The sequence below is a fragment of the Dipodomys ordii genome, unplaced genomic scaffold (genome assembly GCF_000151885.1).
Source record: "Dipodomys ordii isolate 6190 unplaced genomic scaffold, Dord_2.0 Scaffold90, whole genome shotgun sequence".
Lineage (NCBI taxonomy): Eukaryota > Metazoa > Chordata > Mammalia > Rodentia > Heteromyidae > Dipodomys > Dipodomys ordii.
The window spans coordinates 1726010-1752257 of record NW_012267306.1 but is presented as its reverse complement, the minus strand read 5'-3'; the positions used below and the strand labels follow the sequence as shown (position 1 = coordinate 1752257).

Sequence of the window (26248 nt, the reverse complement as noted above, 5' to 3'; positions counted from 1 at the left end):
TTTATTTTTAAAACAGGACTAAAATGAACTCATATACCCCCAAGGGCCTCAGACAGTATCTGACATGTTTTAATGCTAGCTATTATTGTTTAACCAAATGGGAGAATAATTCCTGATTTGCTGTCCCAAACCCAAGCTTCAGGAACTTTGCTTTCATCATATACAGAATTTGTTTTCTGTTTGTGCCATTATATCTATGCACTGTATTTCCTACTTGGTTAATGGTAATGTCAGATTTCATTTAGTTGCTTAGCCTAGACATACTGAAGTGGTCTTCAGCTTTTCTCTCTTTTCTCAGCCTATACGTGTTGATCATATTATCAAATATCTTGTGAGACCTTTTCCATTGGCTTCCTTCCTTCCTGGTACTGCAACCACCTCAGTTCAACTCCTTTCCATCTTTCCCTTGGCTTGTAACACTTCAAATTCCTGCAGCTCCTTGAGGCTATATATGTGGTGTTAGAATAACAGCAACTTGGAATTAAGTTCTAAAGTTGAGAGAATGGAGGAAGCTGAAATTTTAAGCTTAGAAGAGTCAAATTTTAGGCTTAGGGAGTATTTGTTAATTATGAGGCTCTGGAACAGATGACACTGATGAGGGAGGGTTTTGCTTTTTTTTAAATATAGAACTGAAGTTGCCAAGTGCAGAATTAAAGATAAATCAAGATTTCTTCTTAATCTTCCGATATAATCTAAATTTTAATAAGGCTTAGATACGGTACTATTACAACTAAGCAGAGTTAAAGTGAAGAGTAGAAAATAAAATTTAAAAATTATTTGCAGGGGCTGGGAAGGTGGCTCAAGTGGTAGAGCGCTAGCCTTGAGCTGAAGAGCTGAGGGACAGCGCCCAGGTCCAGAGTTCAGGCCCCATAACCGGACCCAAAAGAAAAAATTATTTGCAATTTGTTGGAAAACTTCCAATATGCTTAATAATCTCCAAATTTAGAACATATCAGACCAATAATCTGGAAAGCTTGTAGCTTCTAGGTTAGTAAATAGCACTTTCATCAAGTTGGCTCTTCATCTATGTATCTTCACTCTCTAAATGAAACTGGTATTTGGTGACCTACTTCCTACAATGTAAAGGCAATATAAAATCTCAAGCCATAAAAATACTCTGTGTACTTTGTAAGTACAACTACTGATACCCAGATTGTTACATAAAACATGTACTTGTGTGCTTGTATGTCACAAGCAATGGTATAACTTCTGAACTTTGATATCTCCTTAATGAGTCTGGAATTATCTCCAAAGAAAACATAAAATAGACCTCCAAACTGTAGTACCCAGTTCCTGCTACTTACAGAGAATGCATGAACTTATTTAGAGGGAATCTCTGAGATTATCTGTTTACTTAGGTAATAATTAGGTCAGAGTTTCAAGAACAATACTTTGAGAAACACTGTCTTATGCTATAAACACATTTTAATCAAGAACTTTATAAAACATCTTAAGAAATGTTATAGACTATGGAAAAGATGTTTTGAATAACCATGATATATGGCCCAAGTAGAAAATACATTTTCTTTATTCAAATAATGTTGACTTTAAGTATTCTTTAAAATAACAGTTATACCAAAGCTACATTTTAATTTCATCACATTGCACTCCAAATTCTTTACCATTTACCAAAAAATAACTTTTAATAAAGCTTTACTATTTTGTCTACAAGTATACAGACTGCCAACCTATAGTTTTATGTGTTTCTCTCAAAAATTAGAATAGCTTATGATAATATCATATAAAACGATTTGGTATATTACACACCAAGGGTAAGTACAGATTCTGTACAATGTAATAGTACACACATATATTATAGGAAAACAAATGCCTTGCAAACATATTTTAAGAAATCTTTCATGGAAAAAATTCTGCATTTCACAATGTGGTAGCTTGGATACCAGCTATTTTGCTTTCATGAATTTCTTTCAGTAGGCATTAATTGTCCATTTAACTTCATTAGCAGTTTTACCACCAGACCAGCCTAGAAAGTAATATATATGTTAACAGTAAATATGAACATAGGGAAATTTAAAAGACATACATTGCAGTGGGCAATATCTATTTGAGAGGGAACTTTGTTAATAGGAAGCAATTTGGGTACAGAGGAATAATCATTCTGGGTTTTTGGAAATATTTAAGAAGTAGCCTGCTAGATAGAACTAGTTGTTCAGACAGAAGTCAAAAGAAAGGACTACCTAATTCCCATCTTGGAAGAGAGAGAGAATAACAGATCAAAATGAAAAGAAATGGTGTAAGAATTTGTCTAAAGCAATTTAGCTAGGCACTGGTGGCTCATGCCTCTAATCCTAGCTACTCAAGCTGCTGAGATCAAAGGATTGTGGTTTAAAGACAGCCCGAGCAGAAAAGTTCTCCATACTCTTATCTCCAATTATCCACCCCAAAGCAAGAAATGGAGCTGTGGCTCTTAATCAATAAAGCCTTAGCCTGAGCACAAAAGCTCAGGGTCAGCGACCAGGTCCTGAGTTCAAGCCCCACAAAGGACAAAAACAAAACAAAAACCCAGAAATTATTCAACTTTCTTTCCTTGCTTAGGAGAGGTCTTCCATTTTCCCTTTGTTTTGAGGTACTTACATTTTTCTACTAGAGGTTTCCCTGAAATTTAACTGGTTGTCTCCCTTACCCTCTTTTTCTTCCTTTCTTTGCTAGTAGTTAGGCTTGAATTCAGAGCTTCTACCTCTCACTCAGATTACTTACTCATGGCTGTCACTTTATACTTGAACAATGCCTCCAGCCCAGCCTTTTGATGATTAATTGGAGATGGAGTTGTGCAGATTTTTCTGCTCAGGCTGGCTTTGAACTGTGATCTTAGCCTCCTGAGTAGCTAGGATTACAGGTGTGAGCCACCAGCGCCTAGCCAGTCTGTCACTTTTTAGCAAGAAGTAACATTAATAATACAGTAGTATTGATACATACCTGTTTTGTGTGTACTATAAAGCTCATTTTATTTTCCATACTATGGATCTGAAAACAAGTATCAGCATCTCCCAACTGCCACATGAAACAGCCATACTTAAGACTGATGAGTAAAGCCTGTGATACAATTAGCAAATGTTATATTAAAATATAACACTAAAATTAATGGCTAATTTTCTTGCACTTCTATAGTTACCTAGTCAGATCTAAACGTAATGGTTTTCATTATAAAACTTCATTTAAAGTATCTAAATGCAGCTAGATGCCTGTGTTTCACACCTGCAATCCTAGCTAATTAGCAAGGTACTGGTGGCTTAGGCCTTTAATCCTAGCTACTCAGGAGGCTGAGATCTGAGGATCACAGATCAAAGCCAGGTGTTATCTCCATTTAATATCAAAACGCAGAAGTGGAGCTGGGGTTCAAGTGATGAGTGTCATCCTTGAGTGAAAAAGGTAAGATCACCCAAGCCTTTAGTTCATGTCTCAGTACTAACACATATATACATAAAAGTCACATGAAATGCAAAACATGTATTCAAATGAACAGTCATAATCCCTTCAACACTAAATCCTATTTCCAAAAGCTTCTCATAGCTAAATCCTAATTTTTTAAATGAAGGGATGTTGAATTTTTCTTAAGTCTCCCTCCCCTCCTCCTCTCACTCTTTCCAGGATCCAGGATCTCACTATGTAGCATAGGCTAACCTTGAACTCACTAGGTAGCCCAGGATGGGCTCAAACATGTGCTCCTCCTAACTCAGCATGTCCTGGGTGCTAGAATTACAGGTATGCACCACCATACTTAGTTATACTATCATTTCTTTCATTTAATGGATATTTAAAACAGGTAATTCTACAGTTAAAATTTCTATGTTGGAGGGCTGGGAAGGTGGCTCAGTGGTAGAGCACTTGCTTTGCATGCTCAAGGCCCTGGGTTCGATTCCTCAGCACCACATAAGCAAAAAGAAAAAAGCCGGAAGTGGCGCTGTGGCTCAAGTGGTAGAGCACTAGCCTTGAGCTGAAGAGCTGAGGGACAGCGCCCAGGCCCAGAGTTCAGGCCCCACGACCGGACCCAAAAAAAAAAAATTTCTATGTTACAAAAAGCTTTTAACTGTTTCTGTCCTTTCCCCAATTCCTATGTTGAAGCTCCTACTCCCAAAAATGTAGTATGCTATTAGGAAGTGAGGCTTACAGAGAGGCCCCACAGAGCTCTGTCTTATTTTCCACCATGTGAAGAACAATAAGAAGTCAGCAGTCTGCAACCCAGAAGGCCTTCATAAGAACTTGACCATACTCATGTCTTATTTCAGACTTCCAACTTCTTTAACTGATAATCAAATTTAGTTCATGGTGCTCTGTTAAAGAACTAAGATGGGTATATTATGAAAAGTCTCCCTTTTAACTCCAGTGCCTAATTAGTTTTCTCCTCTAAAGGTTTAAAAGATTATTTATATTACAAGAAGTATATATTTATGTAAAGTCTTCAGTTCTTAGTGTTTGTGTGTGTGTGTGTGTTTACTAATAACACGTTATGTGAGGTTCAGTACCCCGTTCATTAAATATATCTTATAAACATGCTACACAAAAATATTACTAGGTCTTTTGTATGGCTGGAAGCTATTCCAATGCAGAAATGCATTATAATAGGTTATAATCTATAGTTCTCCTCAGAGTCATTTAAAAAATTTTCCTCTTTTGCAATGAAATTAGGATAAACAGTCCTATATACATTCCATTTCTATATTATTCATGTAGGCTGATACTGTTATTTTAGATATTCCATGACATGACTGGTCAAAAATAGCTGAAAAAAATCTACCTTTGTTTCCATGTTGAGGAGATGAAGCCCTTTTATATTCACTCCTACATACACAGGGATTACTTTATGATTGCTGGGGCTTGCCTTGGTAAATATCTGTCCTGTGAAAAAGGCTGCTCCATATGTAGGAATTTCCCAACAATTCTGTAAGAACATGCGTTGCAGGTGATGCATTTCTTTACTGACACCCTCACTTGTACTTAGATTCTGAAAACAAATAAGGCAAAATAAAAATAAAAGAACTGAAAGGACAATTATACCTTTGGTCATCCAAATTAGGTCAACTAAGTGAATTCTAAAAATAAGGTTATCTTTAAAGAATGAAATTATGGCACAATATCCCAACAGTATTTTCTTATTTCCTTTTTGCGACACAGGGGATGGAACCCAGAGCTTCAAGCTTACTAGGAAAGTGCTCTACCACTTAAGTCACATCTCTAGCCCTATATTTTTCAGGCAGGGACTCCTACTTTGGTCCAGAGCTGCCTCAAATTGAGATACTCTTACCTATACCTCCTTTGTAGCTGGGATCATAGGTATGTAGAGCCACATCAAAGTTGTTATTCGAGAAAGGATCTTGCTGTTTTGCTCTGGGCTGTCTTTGAACTAAGATCCTCCTAACTTGCCTCCTGGGAGTGTGTGTGTGTGTGTGCCTCCTGGGAGTGTGTGTGTGTGTGTGCCTCCTGGGAGTGTGTGTGTGCCTCCTGGGAGTGTGTGTGTGCCTCCTGGGAGTGTGTGTGTGTGTCTTTGAACTAAGATCCTCCTAACTTGCCTCCTGGGATTTTGTGTGTGTGTGTGTGTTCATAGCAACCCAAGGGATTGTGTGTGTGTGTATGTGTGTGTTCATAGCAACCCAAAGCATTTCTATGTTTGTGAGATATTTCAAAAAGAAAATTGAGGTCTAAAACTATTATGTCTATTTTATTAGATTTTAAGTGTCTCATGATCAGGGATAGTATTATTTCAAATTTTCATCTCTCAGCCCTTATGACAGTTTTTTATTATATAGAAGACATTCGGTAAAGGATTCCACATTACAATGGGTTGTCAGTACTCATATATGTCATCCTACTACTCAAGAGACTGAAGGGCTGGGAAGGTGGCTCAGTGGTACAGTGCTTGCCTTGCATGCATGATGAGGTCCTGGGTAAATTCCTCAGCACCACATAAGCAGAAAAGTCAGAAGTGGTGCTGTGGCTCAAGTGGTAGAGCGCTAGCCTTGAGCTGAAGAGCTGAGGGACAGCACCCAGGCCCAGAGTTCAGGCCCCATTACCAAAAAAAAAACAAAAACAAAAAACAAAACTCAAGAGACTGAAATCTGGAGGATCCAAGTTTAAGGTTGCTCTGAACAAAAAGACAATGAAACTCCAATTCCAATTAGCCAGCAGAAAGCCAATCTCTAAGCTGGAGATGTAGTTCACAGGGTACAATGCTACCATGAGCAAAAAAGTCAGTAAGAGAGTGGTGATGGCGGGATTCTCTAGTCCTAATAAAAATATTTATTACTTTCAGTTTCAGTCATTGCAAAGTAGAAAATCTAATTTTAATTTCAGGACTATGAATTTAATGTACCCACGTTTACAACATTCATAATACTAAGCCAAGCATAGTGGCTTAAACTTGTAATGACAATTACTAGGGAAGCTGACAATAAGGATCATGGTTTGAGGTCAGTCTGGTCAAAAAAATCTACAAAAGACCCCTATCTTAACCAGTGCACATAGTGATGCATACCTGCCATCCCAGGTAAATAGGAAGAATAACATAGGAAGATCCTGGTCCAAGACAGCTTGATCAAAAAGCAAGACTATTTGAAAGGTAACTAAAGCAAAAAAAGGTTGAGGTGTGGCTCAAGTGGTAAGCTGACTGCCTACCAAACATGATGCCCTGAGTTCAAATTCTAGTACCTAAAAAATATAATAATAATAGCACTAAAAATATAAATTAGGTCCTAACAATGTCTTTAGTTCATTGAACTGCTTACCTTATACTCATGAAGAATTCGATTTGTCCAGTGAGGTGCCTTACTTTTCAGTTTGGTAACTGGTACAATGGATTTCAGATTTTCTTCACTGTAAGCACATATGCCAACATTCTTTAAAGAAGCCATCTTTAGTAGCTAAAGTACAATATTCCTTCTGTCACAAATCATTGTAGGGAACAGAATTTTTAAACTGAAAACACTACTTAAAATATTAGAGAAATTAAAAACTTTTGAGTTAAAAAACAACTACAATCTTAACATTGTCATGGTAGAGAAATATTTTCTTCTTTCATTAATCAGATATAATTTTTGAAGATTGAGAACTACAATAAAGTTTAGATGTGTTAAAATCTGTGTTTTTTCTCATTCTATTATTTAGTGAGATTCTTAAGTATGTGCCTTACAAAAATTTTATAGTTTTTCTTTTACTTAATCAAGATTTAAGAATCAAATTTATTAAACTACATTAAACATCCTCTAAAGAAATACAAATTATAGAAAAAGAGATGAAGTATATTAGACTTAATAAGAAAAAGAACTTTGGAAAAAAACTTTTAAGAATGCTTTATTGTATTTTTTTTAAAATCTCATTCTATGCCTTGTATTTTTTGCAAACCAATGTCCAAAAAAAGATTCTTTTTTTGTTCAGACACACAGGGTCTTGCTATGCAGCCCCGTAGGCTAGCCCCAAACATGGCATCCTCATGTACCAACATCCTTGGCTACCAATATAAAAATATTCTATAACAATATTTTAAAACTTTCTGGGTAAATTTTGAACATAGCACAAGATCATGCATTGTACTAAATACTTACTTTAGGAAACCTTGTTTATGTTTCTTACTCTCATAATTTCCATAAACTATTTGCAACAAGAGACTTGCCAAAGTTATCAGTTTAGCATCAGGAGCTGTATAAAAGCCCTTCAGTAAATTGTATCTGGCTTCATCAAAGAGAATAAGAATTGCTAGTGGGTCTTCAATCTTAAAAAGAAAAGTATAATTCTGTTATTAGGCTATAATTTCTTTTTTAAATAGCAGTAGCTACATATTTGTATATAAATGAGCTATTATTACTTTTTAAAAATTTTATTTAATTGTAAAGATACCGTACAGAAGGGTTACAATTATATAAGTAAGGAAATTAGTACATTTCTTGTCGAGCACTATTATTACCCCCTCCCTTGTAATGTTCTCCCACTATCCTTTCCCTTCTCCTCCCCCCTCCCCCCACTATCAATATTTGATGCAGAAGTTGCCAAAATTTTCAGTAAAATTTTAAGCTTGTGAACCATATAGTTCCTGTTGCCAACTACTCAAGTCTGCCATTACAGGACAAAAGCAGCTATAAGTAACACAAATTTGTGTTGCAATGTTCTAATATGACTTTTTGTACAGATACTAAAATTCAAATCGTTCTACAGTGCTTTATATTTTTGGTGTACGAGGTCTTGAAATTCTTGTTAAATTTTTTCCTGATATTTTGTTTTAGGTATTATTTTAATGGGTTTCTCAATTTCCTTCTTGGATTATCCATTACTGGGTATATAAAAATACAATGATTGTGTGTGTGTGTGTGTGTGTGTAAACTTGTACCCTGGTTACCTCAAATTAATTTACTAGCTTCCATAGCTGTCTTCTAGATTCTTTGGAATTTCTTGTCTTCTAGATTCTTTGGAATTTCTACCATTTCTTTTTCTTGTCTACCATAACTTTTTCTTGTCTGCTTAATCCTCCCAGGACATAAATTCCAGTGGTACACACAAGCATCCTTATCTTCCTTCTGATCTTAGGAAGAGATTTTCAGTGTTTTACCTTGAGTATATTAGCTGTGGGTTTTTCATAAACCCACATGCTGAAGAGGTTCCCCTACCATTCCCAGTTTCCTGAGTTTCTATTGTGAAAGGATGTTGGATTTTACCAAATGTCTTTTGAGTTGAGAAGACTGTATGTGTTTGTCTTATTCTGTTAATATGGTTCTAACACATAATAATCAATACTTTAGTTTTTGGTAAACATACAAATTTTTATGTAACTCCAAGTGTATTTGGCTGAGAGGATCAAAGCTACTTTTGATCTGATAATACAAAGACAATATAAATACAAGGGCTGATGGAGGCAGCCCAAATTATAGTGTTTGATTAGCAAGCAAGGTCCTGAGTTCAATCCCAGTATTACAAAAATAAATAAACTTCAAAAAAAATAAATGAAGACAATATAAACAGACAAAATTCTTATCAAGTTTGGACTTGGATGCTAAATTTTTTTTTTTTTTTTTTGGGTCCGGTTGTGGGGCCTGCACTCTGGGCCTGGGCGCTGTCCCTCAGCTCTTCAGCTCAAGGCTAGCGCTCTACCACTTGAGCCACAGCGCCACTTTCGGCTTTTTTCTTTTTGCTTATGTGGTGCTGAGGAATCGAACCCAGGGCTTCGGGCTGCAAGGCAAGCGCTCTACCACTGAGCCAACTTCCCAGCCCTGGATGCTAAAATTTTTATGTTCTGAAATTTGCTTAGTCTTGCCTACTTAAATTCCTTTGATTAAATCATGAAAAGCATTTTTTTCTTCAGTAATATTGTGAAGCCTCTCAACTATTTCCTAATGTTTAATTTTCACAGATACTACAGTATGTAGATAGATGGTTATCCCTACTTAGGTTTCCCTTGTGTACATGTATCCTTCTTATTAAAATCAACAGTAGTTCAAATCCAAACATAACTGTTTGGAACAGATCTATCTATCAAATGTAAATTCTGTCCTTTTTTTTTCACTATGTAGTTCTCTGCTACATACTGTTTAGAATCACTTCATATTCCCTTTGCAAATATATTCTCCATTCAGAAGGTATTTTTCTGTTCTCTCCCTCACTTCCTGTGAAATTTTTTACACAAATGACAAAAAAATGAAAAAAAAAAAAAGAGTTCCAAGCAAACCTTTTTTTCAACTTCTAGAGGAAGTCTCACATCTCTTCTCAGGAAAAGCTGTGGTGTTTCTCTTTGGGGATCCAAATTAGTCAATTCGGCAAGTATTTCTGGCCAGTCACGAACATGTTGCAAGGGTTTATGATAAGGCTTGAGCTGAAGGCCTAAAAAACATCTTTTCTTTTATAAATGTTAATGTGAAAATATTCAATTATATCAGTATGTTGCATTGAACTATTTATGCTTAAGTACTGAACAAATTCAAATTAAAGGTCTAAATTTAAATCAGTATTTAATCATTATTAAATTCTGAGCAACCACTTGTTTTGAAAAATTTGAAGAATAATACATGGGCCAGGTGCCTATGGTTCACACTTGCAATCCCAAATAATTGGGAAGATGGAAGATCTGGATCCAAGCCAGCCAGGTATAAACACAAGACCCTATTTAAATGAATAGCTAAATGCACTGGTTCATGCATGCCACTGTAGCTATGAGGGAAACATAAATAGATAGGTAAGTCCAAGACTGTTCATGGCCGATGTGGTTGAGTGCCTGACAGCCAAGTGCAAGGCCCTGAAGAAGGAAGGAAGGAAGGGAGGAAGGGAGGAAGGGAGGAAGGGAAGAAGGAAGGGAGGAAGGAAGGAAAGAAGGAAGGAAGGAAGGAAGGAAGGAAGGAAGGAAGGAAGGACAATTCTTGGGCTGTGGATACAGCTTAATGGTAGGATGCTTCCTTAGCAAGTGTGAGAGTTTAACCCTAGCACTGAATAAAGAAGTTTTTTCAGTGAAGGAGTTATGAAAGGGGTGATATTAACCAAGATGCATTGTATGCATAAACTGATAAGCTTAATTGAAACCTTTTTGTAAAACTTCTTAAAGGTAATAAAGTTACAGAATATATCATAAAATTTATCAAATGTGCATGAAATTGTTTCATTACAGCTTAATTATGAAATAATCAGTATAATCTGGTGTTAAAGGTATATTTAAAGTATTAGAAACCAATAACATCCCTAATGAAATTCTAATATATTTGCAGTACTTTTAAGGAAGAATCAATCTATAATGATACTAGGGCGATTTTAAACAAAAATATTTGATAAGACAAATGCAAAGAAAGAGAAGACTTGTATTATATTGAGATGAGTACTGAAAATAAAGACAAGTTGTGTGAGCACTACAGTCAATGTTATTTAAATCAAGGGCACGGCTAGAGAAGGATAGCTTCATTTTTTTACTAACTCACAAGATGCTTTGAATGAATTGTGAGGGTCTTAGGTCAGAACCTTTTGCAGGAGTTTGAACACTAGTAATTTATATAAAAAAGAATCCTATATTATTTCAATTTTGAAATATTGACTGTTAAACTGACATGTATGAATCTACTCCCCCAAGTTTAAACTTTTAAGTTTAAATAACAAAGTAAACTTTCTTACTAAGGTTTTCTGAACAGATCCATATAGTGAAATACTGCTGCGTTTCTTGAGATAGACGCATTCCTTCCATTATCTGCTGCACTGTGGTATTATTTCCATGCCTCAGTTCAACAGAACGGTATGATCCATCCATCCTATATATTCGAACTTTTTCATACTAGGACAAAAAATGATACTATGCAACTAACTTAAAAATTACATTATCAAAATCTAACAAATATTTTCAACTTATTTTATATTATAAATCTTTATTTTTTTGCTCGGTTATAAGATTTGAATTTGGGGCCTGGGTGCTATCCCTGAGCTCTTTTGCTTAAGGCTAATGCTCTACCACTTTGAGCCACAGTGCTGCTTCCAGTTTTCTGGTGGTTAATTGGAGTTAAGAGTTACAGACTTTCTTGCCCCAGCTGGCTTTGAACCATGATCCTCAGATCTCAGCTTCCTGAGTAGCTAAGATTACAGTTATGAGCCACTGGTGCCCAGTTATCGCATAAATCTTTAACATAGAAAATTGCTTCAAGTGAGAACTTGACTCTATTTGAAAAGCTCTTCACAAGCATCTTCTGAATGTTCTATAGTGAAACAAGTTTGTGAAACAAGAAAAATGGCTTTATAAAAACTACTGAATGCTGGGCTGGGAAAGTGGCTCAGTGGTAGAGTGCTTGCTTTGCATGCATGAGGCCCTGGGTTCAATTCCTCAGCACCACATAAACAGAAAAGGCCAGAAGTGGCACTGTGGCTCAAGTGGTAGAGCGCTAGCCTTGAGCTGAAGAGCTGAGGGACAGTGCCCAGACCCAGAGTTCAAGCCCCATGACTGACAAAAACAAAGCAAAACAAGAGAAAAAACTACTGAATGTTGCCAGGTATAATAGTCTATCAACTGATAGATGTATGTATGATATCTATGTCTACAGATATCTATAGATAATAGATACAGTCATTTTCAATATAGTCATTTTCAACATTTAATGTTGTTAAACTACCATATAGTCAATAGTTTATGTTAAAAGGCTTAGGCACATGAATTAAATCTACGAAATTTTCATAATTTATTTGATGACAAAAAATTTTCCATCTTTTATTTATTTTTGGTGGTAGACTAGTACTCACTAGGCTAGCACTCTATTATGTAATCACATTCCCAGCCCTCTGAATTTCTTCTCATTGTTACTTCTCTATCTTAAAGTCATGTTGTCACTTAAATTTTACTGTGTGTGTATGTGTATGTGTATATGTATGTGCACGTTGGTCGTGGGGCCTGAACTCTGGGCCTGGGCACTGTCCCTCAGCTCTTCATCTCAAGGCTAGCGCTCTACCACTTGAGCCGCAGCACCACATCTGGCTTTTTCTGCTTATGTGGTGATGAGGAATCGCACCCAGGGCCTCATGCATGCAAGGCAAGCACTCTACCAGAGCCATCTTCCCCGCCCAATTTTTACTCTTTTTAATTGACAATGGTTTTTAACAGCTGTGTATGACCAGGATTGTATTTATTGAATGTAATTAGATAGAAAACTCAAGATGAATAAGCAGAACAAAAGACCTATATTTATTTTACTTTTGTGAGTAGAAAAATGAGTTTGTTATATACACACTAATTTGTTCAGACTAAATTAATGATTGATATACAATACAAATGTTTCTTAGGAGGCCTAAGTAGGATTTACTTCAACTAAAAGATCAGAATTATTTGTATACAATATATCAAGTACAGTCAAGTTGTCTACTAACATTTTGGGCTATGAGAAAATTACATTTATAATGACACCACATATTTGATAGCATATCAGACCATATGGCCTAGGAATGTTATAATAGACTATGTTGTGTTAGTGTTTTTTTTGGGGGGGGCCGGTCATGGGGCCTGAACTCTGGGCCTGGGCGCTGTCCCTAGCTCTTCAGCTCAAGGCTAGCACTCTACCACTTGAGCCACAGCACCACTTCCGGCTTTTTTCTTTTTGCTTATGTGGTGGTAAGGAATCGAACCCAGGGCCTCATGCATGCAAGGCAAGCGCTCTACCACTGAGCCACCTTCCCAGCCCCATATTATAGTCTATGTTGTTTGGCATGTGTAAATATACTCTATGATGTTTGCACAATGATGAAATTGCCTAATGAAGCATTTATCAAAATATATCCCTGGAGTTAAGTGATACATGGGTATTTCCCAGACCCGAAATTAGTTGTCAGTATACTAAAAGTTTTCTTACCTTTTTCTTATCTTTTCAAATTTTATTTCATTATGCAAAATAAATGTCTGAATATCAGGAATGCTACAAATCCAACAGACATCTATTCTAACAATGAGTCATTATATTAGTACAGAAGCCATCTCCCCATTGCTCCATTCACTCTTACAGAGATCCTCAAATTACCTATAATTGTAACTATTTATGAAGATAATGCTTACTGGTTTATTAATGGCTTCCTTCAATAATTTGGCTGCTTCTTCCCAATTATTTTGTTTGTTTTCTTCACAAATATTTAATGGGGATCTTCCTTGTTGGTCTGTTATGTGCTAGAAATGGGGGTAGATGGAGAGAGAAAGACATCTCAAATACATGGTATTCCAAACCTTGTACTCACTAGGCTAGCACTCCATCACTTAGCCCTCTGAGTTTCTTCTAATTATTACTTCTATCTTAATATCTAAGCAAAAATGTTAAGTACTTAGTAATTCTTGTTAAATATTAAGTAAATACTAAGAACTGCCATATAGAAAAGACTCAAGGCATGGATCAGTGGTATTATCTTTGAACATTCTGAATAAATGTAACAAAGGTTTTGTTAATGGCTTAATTTTCCCTTTATGAAATTGTTAGTACAAACTCTAGAAAACAGGTATAAAGTCTTTCTTTTTTAAACACACTTTTTGAAGATATTCAATGTAAAATGAATTTTATCTAGATTCTCAAGAGGGATGATGGTAATGATTGCACAACAATGTGAATGGACTTTTTATTTTATTACAATAAGAAGGATTTTGAAAAGTGCAGCTTATATAAATATTACTCATTCTATAAAGTGAACTTGTCATTTTTTTCAGCTTAACACTCAATTGTACAATTCAACACTTTAGTATCATTACTTATTAGTCAATGCTTAAATATAATCAAAGCAAAATGAATTTATAAAATAACTTACTCTGTCGACTTCTGGATGGTTTAGGAGAATCTGAACTATTTCAGCATGTCCTCCTCCAGCAGCAAAGTGAAGAGGAGAACTTAGCTGTCCATTTAAAAGGTTTGGATTGCACTTTCCTTTCTCTAGTAATATGCGAGTGGCCTCAACTTTTCCATACCTATAAAAAAAATAAGACTTACCTAAAAAATGGCATCTGAAATACTTAAAAATTTCAAAATTTAAATGATCCCTCAAAGAAATATAAACACATAAGACTAAGATATTGACATAAATAATATATATTCAAACATATATTATTCTTGCTCAAGTCAACTGTTTCTATTCAAATCAACTGAGAAAAAACCTCAAGTAGGAGAAAATAAATGGCATAGAAATACCCATACAAAGTACAATAGTTATGGAGTTAGAATTTTTAGTAAAATAAAATAGATTCAAAGGGTGTGGATTAGTGATAGACACAGCATGAATGAGAAACTTACCACATCCAAATGATGTACAAACTAAGCCCGAAGATAATTCTACTTTTAGTTTCAATTACGCAATGTAGAATACTTAAAAATCTATATATAAAGACCTGTGGCTCTGAAGGAATATATGATTTAGTATAATATAAAAATATGGCAAATACTAGATATACTCCACAAAAACAAAATCTCTTTGTGATATTAAAAGGGGAAGGGCTCATGAGACTAAAACTCTAAAGTTCTTAAATCTGAGATCAAGAAGTTTATATAAAACGTATTTCCTAACTTTATAAAGATAAGAACAAACCTCAGTTTCTAAACTGAGATGGTCCAGTATACTTTACTCAATCTTGGTACCAATTAGTGAATGAGTACATTTCCAAAAGTAAGATTTTAGCAAATATTTAAGCCAGTCTTTTTAATTTTTTTCTTTCTGATCCATACTACTATTTGTGTATTAAACTTGACTATTACTTCTAGCTGATAAAATAGTAATTTTTATCAAGAGATAGAATCCTTTCTCTTGGTTTACTCTACTAACAATCAGTTGTAATTAAAAATAAGATAGATTAATAAATTTCAGATTTAGCCATCAAAAACCTGAATTTATTTTTTCTCTTTTTCTTTCTCCCAGTCCTTGTATTTGTTTTAAAAGGCAAGATTTATTGAGTTCTTATTATGTACTTTCAAAGTACCTTATTTGTATTTTTTTTTTCCCCTAGGGAAAGTACCCTTTTATCCTTTTTAAAAACTTGTTCCAGTACTGGAGCTCGAATCACTTGGCTTTTTCTCTCAAGGTTAATACTCTCATTTGAGCTATACCTCCACTTTCAACTTCTTGCTGATTAATAGGAGAGAAGAGTCACACAACTTTTCTGCCTGGGCTAATTTTAAACTTTGATCCTTAGATCTCAGCCTCTAGAGTAGTAGGTAGGACTATAGGTGAGAGTCACTTGCAAAAGAAGCAAGTGCTAATATAGGATAGATGTGTTGACACACACCTGTAGTTCCAGTAATCTGAGAGAGAGAGATCAGGAAGATCATGGTTCACGGCTAAGTAGGCAAAAATTTAGTGAGAGCCTTCCATTTCAACCAACAAGCCACAGTGATATGCAACTGTGATACCAGCTACATGGGAGGCATATGTAAGAGGATCTTGGTTTAAGGTCAACTCTGGGCAAAAAGTGGACTGAATCTGAAAAATAACTAAAGCTAAAAATGTCTAGGGCTAGAGCATGTGCTTAGCACAACTCAGGCCCTGAGTTTAGGCCTAGTAATGCCAAAATAAAGTCTATCTTGAAGATAAGCAAAAAGTCTTAAAGATATTAAGAAACTTGCCAATAGTTACAGTTTAAGAAACTAGCCACTGGGACTGAAAGCGCGAGGTATATTCCAATGTATATTAAATACTATACTTTTGTTTTCATTTAAATAAGTAATTGAAACTATTACCACTCTTTTATAAGAGCAAATAACCACCTGCTACAAAGACACCAACAATATAGCTGAAAGTATATTTGGAATTCCTAAACTAAAATATACTACCTATGTAGTATATTGCTAATGTAATTATTTGGGGGGGGGGGAACTGAACTATATTTCACTTCTTGTGCTTAGCTCTAATGTATTCAGTCTCATTTATAATTGTTTCTATCACTAGTTATTTATTTGTAATCTGAACAAAAAACTACTAGATCAGCTAAAAACCATTTAGCCTGACGGCTTTTAAATCTAAATCTAAAAATTCCCTATAATGGGAAACATTAAAGAAACAGAAGAAAACATGTATGTTAAAAGCAACTATTTAGCTACTTAATTAAAAATATTAGAATCTGAGAAATAAATGTATTTTGAATTGGAAATAACTAGAAATGGTCTAATATTACTTTTTTTTTAAATTTTTTGCATTGCTGCTCATAGAACACATCTTAGCATATGCTAGGTAAGTGCTCTCTAAACTACACTGCAGTCTTAATGAATTTTAAATAGGAGTAAATAAACAGATGCAGAAAGGCAAAGTTCTTTTCTCAGTGTGATACAGTCAATACCTAAGAAAATTATATAGTACTTCTGAAATATGCAAAAAAATTGTAAAAAAGGATGATGTCCTTTTGAGACAAAAGAGCCATAGTATTCAGTTAATTACTGCCATGGCTAAGAAATCAATTCATCTAAGAAACTTTATTATTGTATGAGAAGAGTAGGTGAACAAGAACTACTGGGCAACTAGTCGAAAAAGTTCATCTCAATTTTGTTCCAACCCTAATATCTAAAAAGATGGAGGATTGATCTTAAGAAGGCTTTTGGAGGTTTCTTGATACCACAGCATCCCAAAGAACTCAAATAATACTTTTTAAATATGATACCAAGATCAAACCAAAAGTAATTAACACATGTAAATGTTTTATAGTTAAGGATAATCTCCATACAAAACAACAATAATGGCATTGACTAGTCATTATGTTACTCATGACTTGACAATAGCTAAGAATACTTGCAGGGCAGAACTTGTAATTATGAACAGTGGCATATACACAGTAATAAGATCAGAGAAGGCTCAGAATTTGAACACTGAAAGTGTCTGGCATGAGAACAGTTGTTGTTTTTTATTTTTTATTTTGTATGTGTGTGTGATAAACACTAATATTCAATAGCTGAAAATTTATTTTGTATATAAAGAAAAAGTAATCTATTTACCAGCATGCATAATGAATAGGTGCCCAGTGGTCACTGTCTAATTGGTTGACGGAAAATCTCTCATTAAGAAGACGACTTAGTAATTCTGAATCTCCTTCACAGGCACTTCGATGGAGAGGAAAATCATCTACCCATTGTCGTTCTCTAATCATTAAAAAGAAATTAAAAAACAGAAACACTGTTGAAATTCAAATTGTTTCAAAGCAAATATGATATATCTGTGAAAGCTACAAAACCCTAAGCCACTCATAAGCTAGTGATTAGACTGTATATTTACTACACAATTAATTTCAAACATTTAACATTACAATGCATTTTTAAAAAAGGCAATATATAGTAAAACCAAACAGTACTTGTCTTCTGTGACACTGCTCATGCTTCTCTGCCACTTTTCCTGTTTGGGTATTTGTATTTTTGAGTAGTCTGGAGCTCCAAGGCCAAAGTATGGATTTATTACCACTTTATCTACCTAGAAAGGGAAAATGAAATAGAAACAAAAACCATTTAAGAGTTTTAAACTTTTGATGTGTGTGTGTGCGCACACACATATATGTATGTAAATGGAGCCTGGATAATACCTTAATGTTTACAATAATTCATGTATTTATCTCAGGGAAAAAAATTACAACTGAACTGCAATGTCTCTTGAAACCAGAACCAAAATACAACTCTTACCCGGTTTGTATACTGAAGATCTGATCCAAATAAAGGGTTGTAAACACAAGTATCTGCTTTCTCTAGTGCTAACATTTTACTCTTTATTTCCAGTGCGCTATAGCCCATATGTAGTGAGTTTTCTGTTTGACCTGATTCAGTAGCATATGCAGGGTTTATAACATTAGTTTTTATTCGCTCAAGGGGAGAAGGTCGGAATAAAGCTGGAATAAAGTGAGATTGTGCGTGACGTTCATCCAACCACCTGGCACAAATAGGAAAAAAGGAAGTAGAAATGCCTGCTCAAAAATGAAGATGAAAAAACAAACAAAAAAACCAGACTTACTCAGATAAGTGATACTTTCTAAGATTATATTCAGATTTTTATAATTTTAATTAGTGTTTACTTGTTAACAGTTCTGTCAAGTGACCTAGCAAGCAATTTTTCTAAAATGTATATATGCTATTGTCATAAAAAACTTCCTTAAAAATATTAAGTACTTTTAAAATTTCAACCACTGAAATGTAGTGATATTAATCCTATTGTTACAGAAAAATAAAGGCAAGAGAGGTTAAGTGACTTATCACTGAGAAGAGTACTTAAACTAGATTTATAACAGAAGAATCTTAATTTGTAAGCCTGGGCAGTGTTGTTACTCTTGTTACTCTTAAAGGACAGAGTTAACATGATATAAGTTGACCAGACAGGTCTCTCTTAGGGTTTTCCATTTTTATATAATTGAAAAACATACCATTTGTCAGTAAAGTATGAATTTTCATTACTTTCTTCTAAAAATGTCTATCAAACTAATCCTCCCTCTGAAGATATATCTGATGAATAAAAAAATAATAGTAATTCTTACTTGTCCAAGGCTATTAGCATCCTTGCTGTAAGTGTTGCAAAGTGAGTACTGGACTCACTACACACTCTCATAATATCTTGTAAGCAGTAAAAAATTGGGCATCCCGGTGTGTATGTATACTTAGTATTATCTGAAAAAGAAAAAGTGAAGAATGATGCCAACATATAAAAAGCTCATAACAACATTTTCATTTAAAAATGCAAAGTTTAAAAAACAAATCTTGTAGGGCTGGGAAGTTGGCTCAGTGGTAGAGCGCTTGCCTTGCATGCCTGAGGCCCTGGGTTCGATTCCTCAGCACCACATAAGTGAAAAAGAAAAAACCCGGAAGTGGCGCTGTGACTCAAGTGGTAGAGCGCTAGCCTTGAGCTAAAGAGCTGAGGGACAGCACCCAGGCCCGGAGTTCAGGCCCCACGACCGGACCCAAAAAAAAAAGAAAAAAAAAAATCTTGTAGAGCCAGGTGCTTGTGGCTTATGCCTATAATTCTACTACTCAGGAGGCTGAGATCTTAGGATCCAGGTATGAAACCAGCCTGTACAGGAAAAAACAAATGCCAAAAGTGGAGCTGTGGTTCAAGTGGTTAGAACACTCCCCTTCAGCAAAACAGCTCAGGGACAGCACACAGGTCCTGAGTTCAAGCCTGAGGACTAGTGCATGCGCACACACACACCCCTGCACCCACACAGACATCTTGCTTTCTCTTCTTCAACCATGTTGTAAAACATAATAATATTTCCACCACTATTTAAAATGTTCAACCTTTAATTTGAGAATACTTGGGAAAATGTATTTGGAATCCAGAGCTGGCTAATTAAATACTGTCTAGTTAAATACAAGTACTGTGATACAGCAGGTCAATGGAATATCTGTGGTGGGTCATTAACATTTCATCTTACCTGAGGCAAGTAATGTTTAGATTTTAGTGATTTGACATTCAACACCTCAATAAATCCTTCCTGAATATCAATAAAGTATGGGTAGATAGCAATATTATTTCTATTTTACAAACGAAGAGTAAACTAAGGAATAATTTGTACAACGTCATTTTTTTTTTTTGTGCCAGTACTGGGGTTTGAGCTCATAGCCTGCACACTGTCCCTTAGCTTATTTGCTCAAGATTGTTGCACTGCTACTTGAGCCACAGTGCTACTTTCAGCTGTTTTGGCTGGTTAATTGGAGATAAGAGTCTTATGCACTTTCCTGCCTAAACTGACCTTGAATTGTGATCCTCAGATCTCAGCCTCCTGACTAACTAGGATTACAGGCATGAGCCACTGGCACCTGTCTTGCAAAGTCACAAAATGAGCCATAAGGTCTGCACTGAAACACCAAATGTTTTCTATTTTTAAGGATGCCCAAAGTTCAAATTAGACTTTCATAGTAGATCTATGGTCAATAAGAATTGCCAACCAAACTACTGGCTGGGAGGCTTTAGAAACTATTGACATTTTCTCCTCTCCAATCTAACATAGGCTTTAGTCATAATGTTGTTTTTCTAGAATACTTAAGTATTTATTTCTGTTCTATCTATAGCACATCCTTTGACAAGTCTTTTAAGAAAACCTGAATATTTTAAATTTCAACAATTATTTTCTCCCTCATTTCTGCATCCTGATTTAAAATGAAAACATTTCTGTTCAGCTAACATGCCTACAAATTACAGTAAAACAAATATTTTGAATAAGTAACAAACTCTTCTATTAAAGTAAAACCATGTATTTTACAATACTAGTATAGTAACTATAAATGCAAATTTCTAAGTTCCCCAATAGACTTTCAATTACATCTTATGTACATAAAAACTCACAAAAAAAATTTAGACTTTACCTTTGACAACTGATGGAACTATAAATAATGCTGCTTCTCTGCCCATCTTCTCTCCATCTAAAGGAAATCTCTTCATTAGTACCACTCGTTTTCCTAATCATTAACAAAAAATCAGCAACGATTAAAAAAAATTAACTTTCATTTATTTTGTTGAGACAAGAATATAACCAAACGTATTATTTTACATACTTAATATGTGTTAATAAATACTATAATAAAATAAATACGAAAATACTGTAATCAAGTTACTTTTTTCAATAATAGAGCTTTGACTGTAGCTTAGAAATGTTCTGAGTCTTTTGGCAACTTTCAAAAATATAAAGTAACCTAAAAGGAAATCGACCTTTTCTTTTTTTTTTTTTGTCCATTGTGGGATTTGAACTCTGGGCCTGTGCACTGTCCCTGAGCTCTTCAGCTCAAGATTAGTGCTATACTACTTAGCCACAGTGCCACTTCTGGCTTTATCTATTTATGTGGTGCTGAGGAATTGAACCCAGCTCATGCATTTGAAACAAGCAGTATACCACTGAGCCACCTTCCCAGCCCCAGAAATTGACCTTAAGATTTAAAAATACCTTTCTTTACATGTATTTTTTTTTTTTGGTTGTGGGGCCTGAAACTCTGGGCTTGGGCGCTATCCCTGCGGTCTTCAGCTCAAGGCTAGCGCTCTACTGCTTGAGTCACAGCACCAGTTCCCATTTTCTAGTGGTTTATTGGAGATAAGAGTCTCATGGACTTTCCTGCCCGGGCTGGCTTTGAACTGTGATCCTCAGATCTCAGCTTCCTGAGTAGCTAGAATTATAGGCATGAGCCACCAGAGCCCAGCTTCCTCACATGTATTTAAAGCGATGTATTGACAAAAGAAAAAAAAGGGAAAGAAGAAAAATAAAGGAAATTTTCCTACCTCTGATACCCTGGTTTGCTGGAGAAATTGGTTTGGTGGTTTCTACTACATAATCCAATATGCCTTGTGTTATTTCACTGTTGGCTTGAAGTTTTGTTTCCAACAAAACTTTCTTTCTCTTTTTCTTCTGTCCTTCAATAGGAACTTCATGCAATAAAATCTTAGATGAGAAGTATAACATTAAAGAAGTTTAAAATAAAATGCATTTGAAGTATAATACTATGATCAGCTGACAGCCTTCTTATAATTAGCTGCATATTAGAATAACTTAAAAGGTTTTAAAATAATACTCAGCCCCATCTCTACACCAATTAAGTCAGAATGTTTGGGGAGGTTCCTAGTACTGGCAGTTTAAAAATATTCTCCAGAAGAGTATTAATGCAGTAAACCAGAGCAATTTAAATAAAATGCTAGAGAAATTAGGTTATAAGGATTTCATACAGCTTAAAATCCATTGCATATAATGGATATAATTCCATGGTTACTAATATATGTAATTCAAGACTCAGATAAATATAACTTGATTTCCTAAACTTACTTTAAAATGAGTTGTCAAAAATAATTTAAGCATAGCTAAGATTAATATTTGTATTAAATTTTTTCAGTACTGTTTTTTTCCAATAGCTTTTAATTTTTGAGAATTATTCTGTTATACAAAAATCTAAGTGCATAAACTGTAAAAATCTTTCATAATCTAATAATTTGTCATAATCTAATAAACCACAATGTCAAACAGCAAATAGTCAAAAGATATGCAGCAGAAAAAAAGGATAGCAATGGGTGAAAATGTGGCTAACCAGCTTATCAATATTAGAATACAGCATTATAAGGGCTATATGTAAATGGTAGTGTAGAATGATATTTAATATTAGAAAGCAAATAGAAAGTCTATGTTCTCACTTCATAGGACTTAGCTCTGTATTCCCGAGAGTTGAGACTGGCAGCATTCTTTGGGCGAATAACAGCAACATATGCATCTTCTATGTTTTCTGGATTTCCCATTGCTTTTTAAGACAAAATGTTCCTTGGGAGATTAAATAATACAATTGGTGGCTAAGTAAAAAAAAACAAACAACTTTAATAGTACTTTTTTTCATCTTAATCTGATAACCTTTACTTCCATATAATCCTTTGAAAAACAATTAAAATAAAATGATTTAAAACATATTTTTTTTTTAGTTTCGTGCCAGTCCTGGGGATTAAGCTCCACGCCTGGCTGGGTGCTGTCCCTGAGCTGCTTTTGCTCAAGACTAGCACTTTACCACTTTGAGCCACAGTTCCACTTCTGGCTTTTTTGATAGTTTAGTGGAGATATGAGTGTCACATATTTTCCAGTCTGGTCTGGCTTCAACCCACTATTCTCATATTTCAGCATTATTATTAGTTAGAAATACAGGCATGAGCCATTGGCACTCAGCCAATGATATTTTAATGTCTTATACAATACCTAAAAGGCAAGCCAGAGAGTATTTTCAACATTGAACTATTACAAATATTAGCTTAAAATCTGAGATTTTCCTTTAATCTCTTCTTACATGTAAAATTCATATTTTCACAAGTGCTCTGTACTGTAAAATCTGACTTTGGGACTTAAAAATTGAAAAGATTATAAAATCTTATCGTTACTTGAAAAAGTTATTAGAAATAATGCATATTTTCCTTGTGTAACACAAGTGAATGTTATATTGGTAAGTTTAGACATATGGATGTCTAATTTTGAACATAGATATCAGCTAACATAGTTTATAATTGTCTTTGTTAGTGCCTATCAAAAACTTTTGGTCAGCTGATAAAAACCTTTCTGATGATGATTTAAAAATCATTTCTAGACTTGACGTGTGACTCAATTGAAAGAGTACCTGTCTACAAAAGATGAGTCTCTGAATCAAACTCCCCAGAATTGTTAATTTGAAAAGTCCAATCCATAGATAATTCACTTTTCCTTCCAAATATACCCACTGTGTATTCTTCCCCTAAACTAATTTTAAATTTCCAGTGTATAATTTCTAACAAATAATTGAATTTTAACTACATTCTTGATTGTTTAATATTCTGAGTTTTAATATTTTGTGGCTAGTCTAAAAACTATCCCTTTATCATATTGTTTTTAAAGGTTCTCCTCAGGTATATACCAGTAATTTCTAAAAGAATATAAAAAAAATTCTTTCCTAGCTCAATTCTTTTAAATCTTATTGGTCATTAAAAATGGTCTGTTAATATTTAACAAGTTCCTTACAACACCAACTCTCAGGATAGAAACAAAAGAGACTATTTTCTAGATAGGGTTTTTAATAATACTTGAATAATAGTTTTGAATAATGCAGTTGTTTTCTCAACTGTAACTGATGAGATTCTAGCATCTTTTATTCACTTAGACAGTAGTTTTAAAGTATATTTTATTAAAGTGAAATCCATTTAAAATCCAGTAACTTCTGGAATTTTAAATAACTATGAGAATTAAGTATAGACTAGTTGAGTAACTGAAGGCTTTCAAATTCTAAAAACTTTCAATGACTTAAATACAAAGAAACTGCAAGTATTTCATTAGAAAAAGTATAGTGAAACTTTAGGATGAAGGTATTTCATTTTGTTTAATGTACTGAGGAACTTATTCATTGTTGTTCTACATCTCAAGGAATTTTTTCAATTCCTTTTTTTCCCATAATTTAAAAAATCTACACCACAGTCAGAATATATATTTTAGCTACTGCTTTCACCTCAGATTAACAATGACTTAAACATAAAGAAAGTACAAATTATGAGACATGTGGATGCCTCCTTAAATACTGAAAGCCTTCTAAAAAAGGATACTGTTGTAGGCAAACACTGTATGTGTATAATGGCACAATTATAGATACGTTCTCTACAAAGAACCTAAAACAAAAACTGAGAAATTCTTGGCTTCCTAAACAGAATTTAAAGCAAATCAATTAGTGTTTTGCTGTTTCTTGCTAAAACATCTATTAACAAAGTTGTTAATGCTCATTAAAAAATGAATTCAATTAAAATAATTACTCTCAAATGAATTCTATCATTATTTTGTTCAAGGATGGCACTCTTACCACTTGAGTCACACACCTCACTCCCAAATGATTTTTAAAATTGATTTTCAATGGGGCTGGGAAGGTGCCTCAGTGGTAGAGTGCTTGCCTTGCATGCATGAGGCCCTGGGTTCGATTCCTCAGAACCATATAAACAGAAAAAGACGGAAGTAGTGCTATGGCTCAAGTGGTAGAGTGCTAGCATTGAGCTGAAGAGCTTGAGGGACAGCGCCCAGGCCAAGAGTTCAGGCCCCACGACCGACAAAAAAAAAAGGGGGGATTTTTCAATAAATGGTCACACTTTACTAGCATTGAAATGAACGAATAAAACAAAGGCTTAAACTGGAACAAAACCCAAAAATAACTTATAAAGGAAAGGCTGTTAAAGGCAGAAACATAAATGCATAGGAAAAAGTGAAATGGGCTAAAAAAATGATATAGCTAGAGGTCGAAATGTCTACAATAAGCGTTTAATAAGAGTTCAAATGTCTGTACTCGGAAAATATGTAGCATTCGGTCATATGGCTTCCTCTCTGGGAGAAAATACTCAGGCATATATGGTAATAAGCTGCTTAAGAAATGAGGCTTTAAAAATAAACCGGTGGAAACGATTCTCAACTGGGAATGGAATCAATCTGGGATCACCTGGAAGTGTTGGGGTGCTTTTGGGGAAAGTGAATGAACAGATGCCATTTTAGTGCCCGCGGGCAGGGTAAAGTCCATTTAGTACGTGAGATGTTTTTTAAGAGTGGGAAAGGAGCTGCGCGGGACTCCCGAGTTGGAATAGCAAGACAAAAGGCTTTTGGTGCAGCTAAACAACACCGTGGAGAAAAAGCGAAGCAAAGAGGTTCTTAAAGGAGGAGAGGGGAAAAAATGTAGAAGGGGACGTGGTCCAGAACGAGCTGGGAATCGGTTTCCCCGCAAGGACAACACTAGTCAACCTGGGAGGAGTTCTCCAGGGGCACCACCCATCAATGTCCACTGCCGGGCAAATTACCAGCTTCTTGGCTACAGAGTTCCCACCCAAGAAAGAGGTGATGCGGGAGGCGGGGGGGGGGGGGGTTCTATGTGAAACAAAGTAAACTCCTTGCCTGGAGAAACTAGATGCGGAGAGGATCCAGTCTCCCCCTTCGGCGTTCGGTCGCTGGATACTGCTCCTCCTCGTTTCCGTCAAGGAAACAGCGGTCTCAGCCCAGCGGGCGGCCGGCCGTCTCCCAGGCCGCTACATTCAGCTCGGGGGGGGGGGGCACCTCAGTTTCCTCACTCCCCCTTCCCTTCTTTCCGGGGCCACGGCCCGGCCCGACTTCCTGTGGCAGGAAGACCCTAGGTCGCCGCCACAAGCCGCCCGGCGTGCGGCGCCGCCGACTCCGCGCCCCGAAAGCGCGGCTCTCTGGAGCTGGAGACCCTCTCGCACACCAACTCTTTATAATGTTTTTCTTTTCCTTTCCTCGCCCTTCCTCCCGTCTCAGCAACAGTCAGCCTTCACCTTCTCCAAAGCTAAGAGGTCTCGCCTCTCCAAAGGCCTTCACTTTCCATCCCACCGCTACCCGGGAAAGGAAATCGCT

General features: G+C 35.5%; 1 protein-coding gene across 4 annotated transcripts; it reads right to left on the bottom strand.

The window, feature by feature from the left end:
* Positions 1 to 1407: 1407 nt before the first annotated feature.
* On the bottom strand, positions 1408 to 25924 carry Krit1 (KRIT1, ankyrin repeat containing). Of its 4 annotated transcripts, none has more exons than XM_013026041.1 (17): positions 25775 to 25923; positions 22543 to 22695; positions 21643 to 21802; positions 20739 to 20831; positions 18914 to 19043; positions 18072 to 18315; positions 17750 to 17865; positions 17397 to 17540; positions 14236 to 14392; positions 13502 to 13609; positions 11092 to 11248; positions 9668 to 9819; positions 7557 to 7723; positions 6741 to 6828; positions 4757 to 4963; positions 2938 to 3054; positions 1408 to 1984 (listed from the first exon to the last, which is right to left on the bottom strand). In XM_013026041.1, the coding sequence occupies exons 2-17, from the start codon at positions 22642 to 22644 to the stop codon at positions 1916 to 1918; spliced, it is 2211 nt and encodes a 736-aa protein (XP_012881495.1). In that variant the 5' UTR covers positions 22645 to 22695; positions 25775 to 25923; the 3' UTR covers positions 1408 to 1915. The 4 variants fall into 4 exon arrangements, with proteins under 4 accessions (XP_012881495.1, XP_012881498.1, XP_012881499.1 ...); XM_013026044.1 differs by having other exon boundaries at positions 22543 to 22666; XM_013026045.1 differs by lacking the exon at positions 4757 to 4963 and having other exon boundaries at positions 25775 to 25924.
* Positions 25925 to 26248: the final 324 nt, after the last annotated feature.

What these genes read in the sequence shown, in the direction of transcription:
- Krit1 (XM_013026041.1), bottom strand. Translation starts at nt 22,644, where the DNA reads ATGGGAAATCCAGAAAACATAGAAGATGCATATGTTGCTGTTATTCGC. An exon ending in CATAAACAAGGTTTCCTAAA is followed by an intron (nt 6,829 to 7,556) that starts GTAAGTATTTAG and finishes ATGTGCTTACAG; the next exon opens with TGAAGAAAATCTGAAATCCA. An exon ending in TCCTCAACATGGAAACAAAG is followed by an intron (nt 3,055 to 4,756) that starts GTAGATTTTTTT and finishes ATTGTATCACAG; the next exon opens with GCTTTACTCATCAGTCTTAA.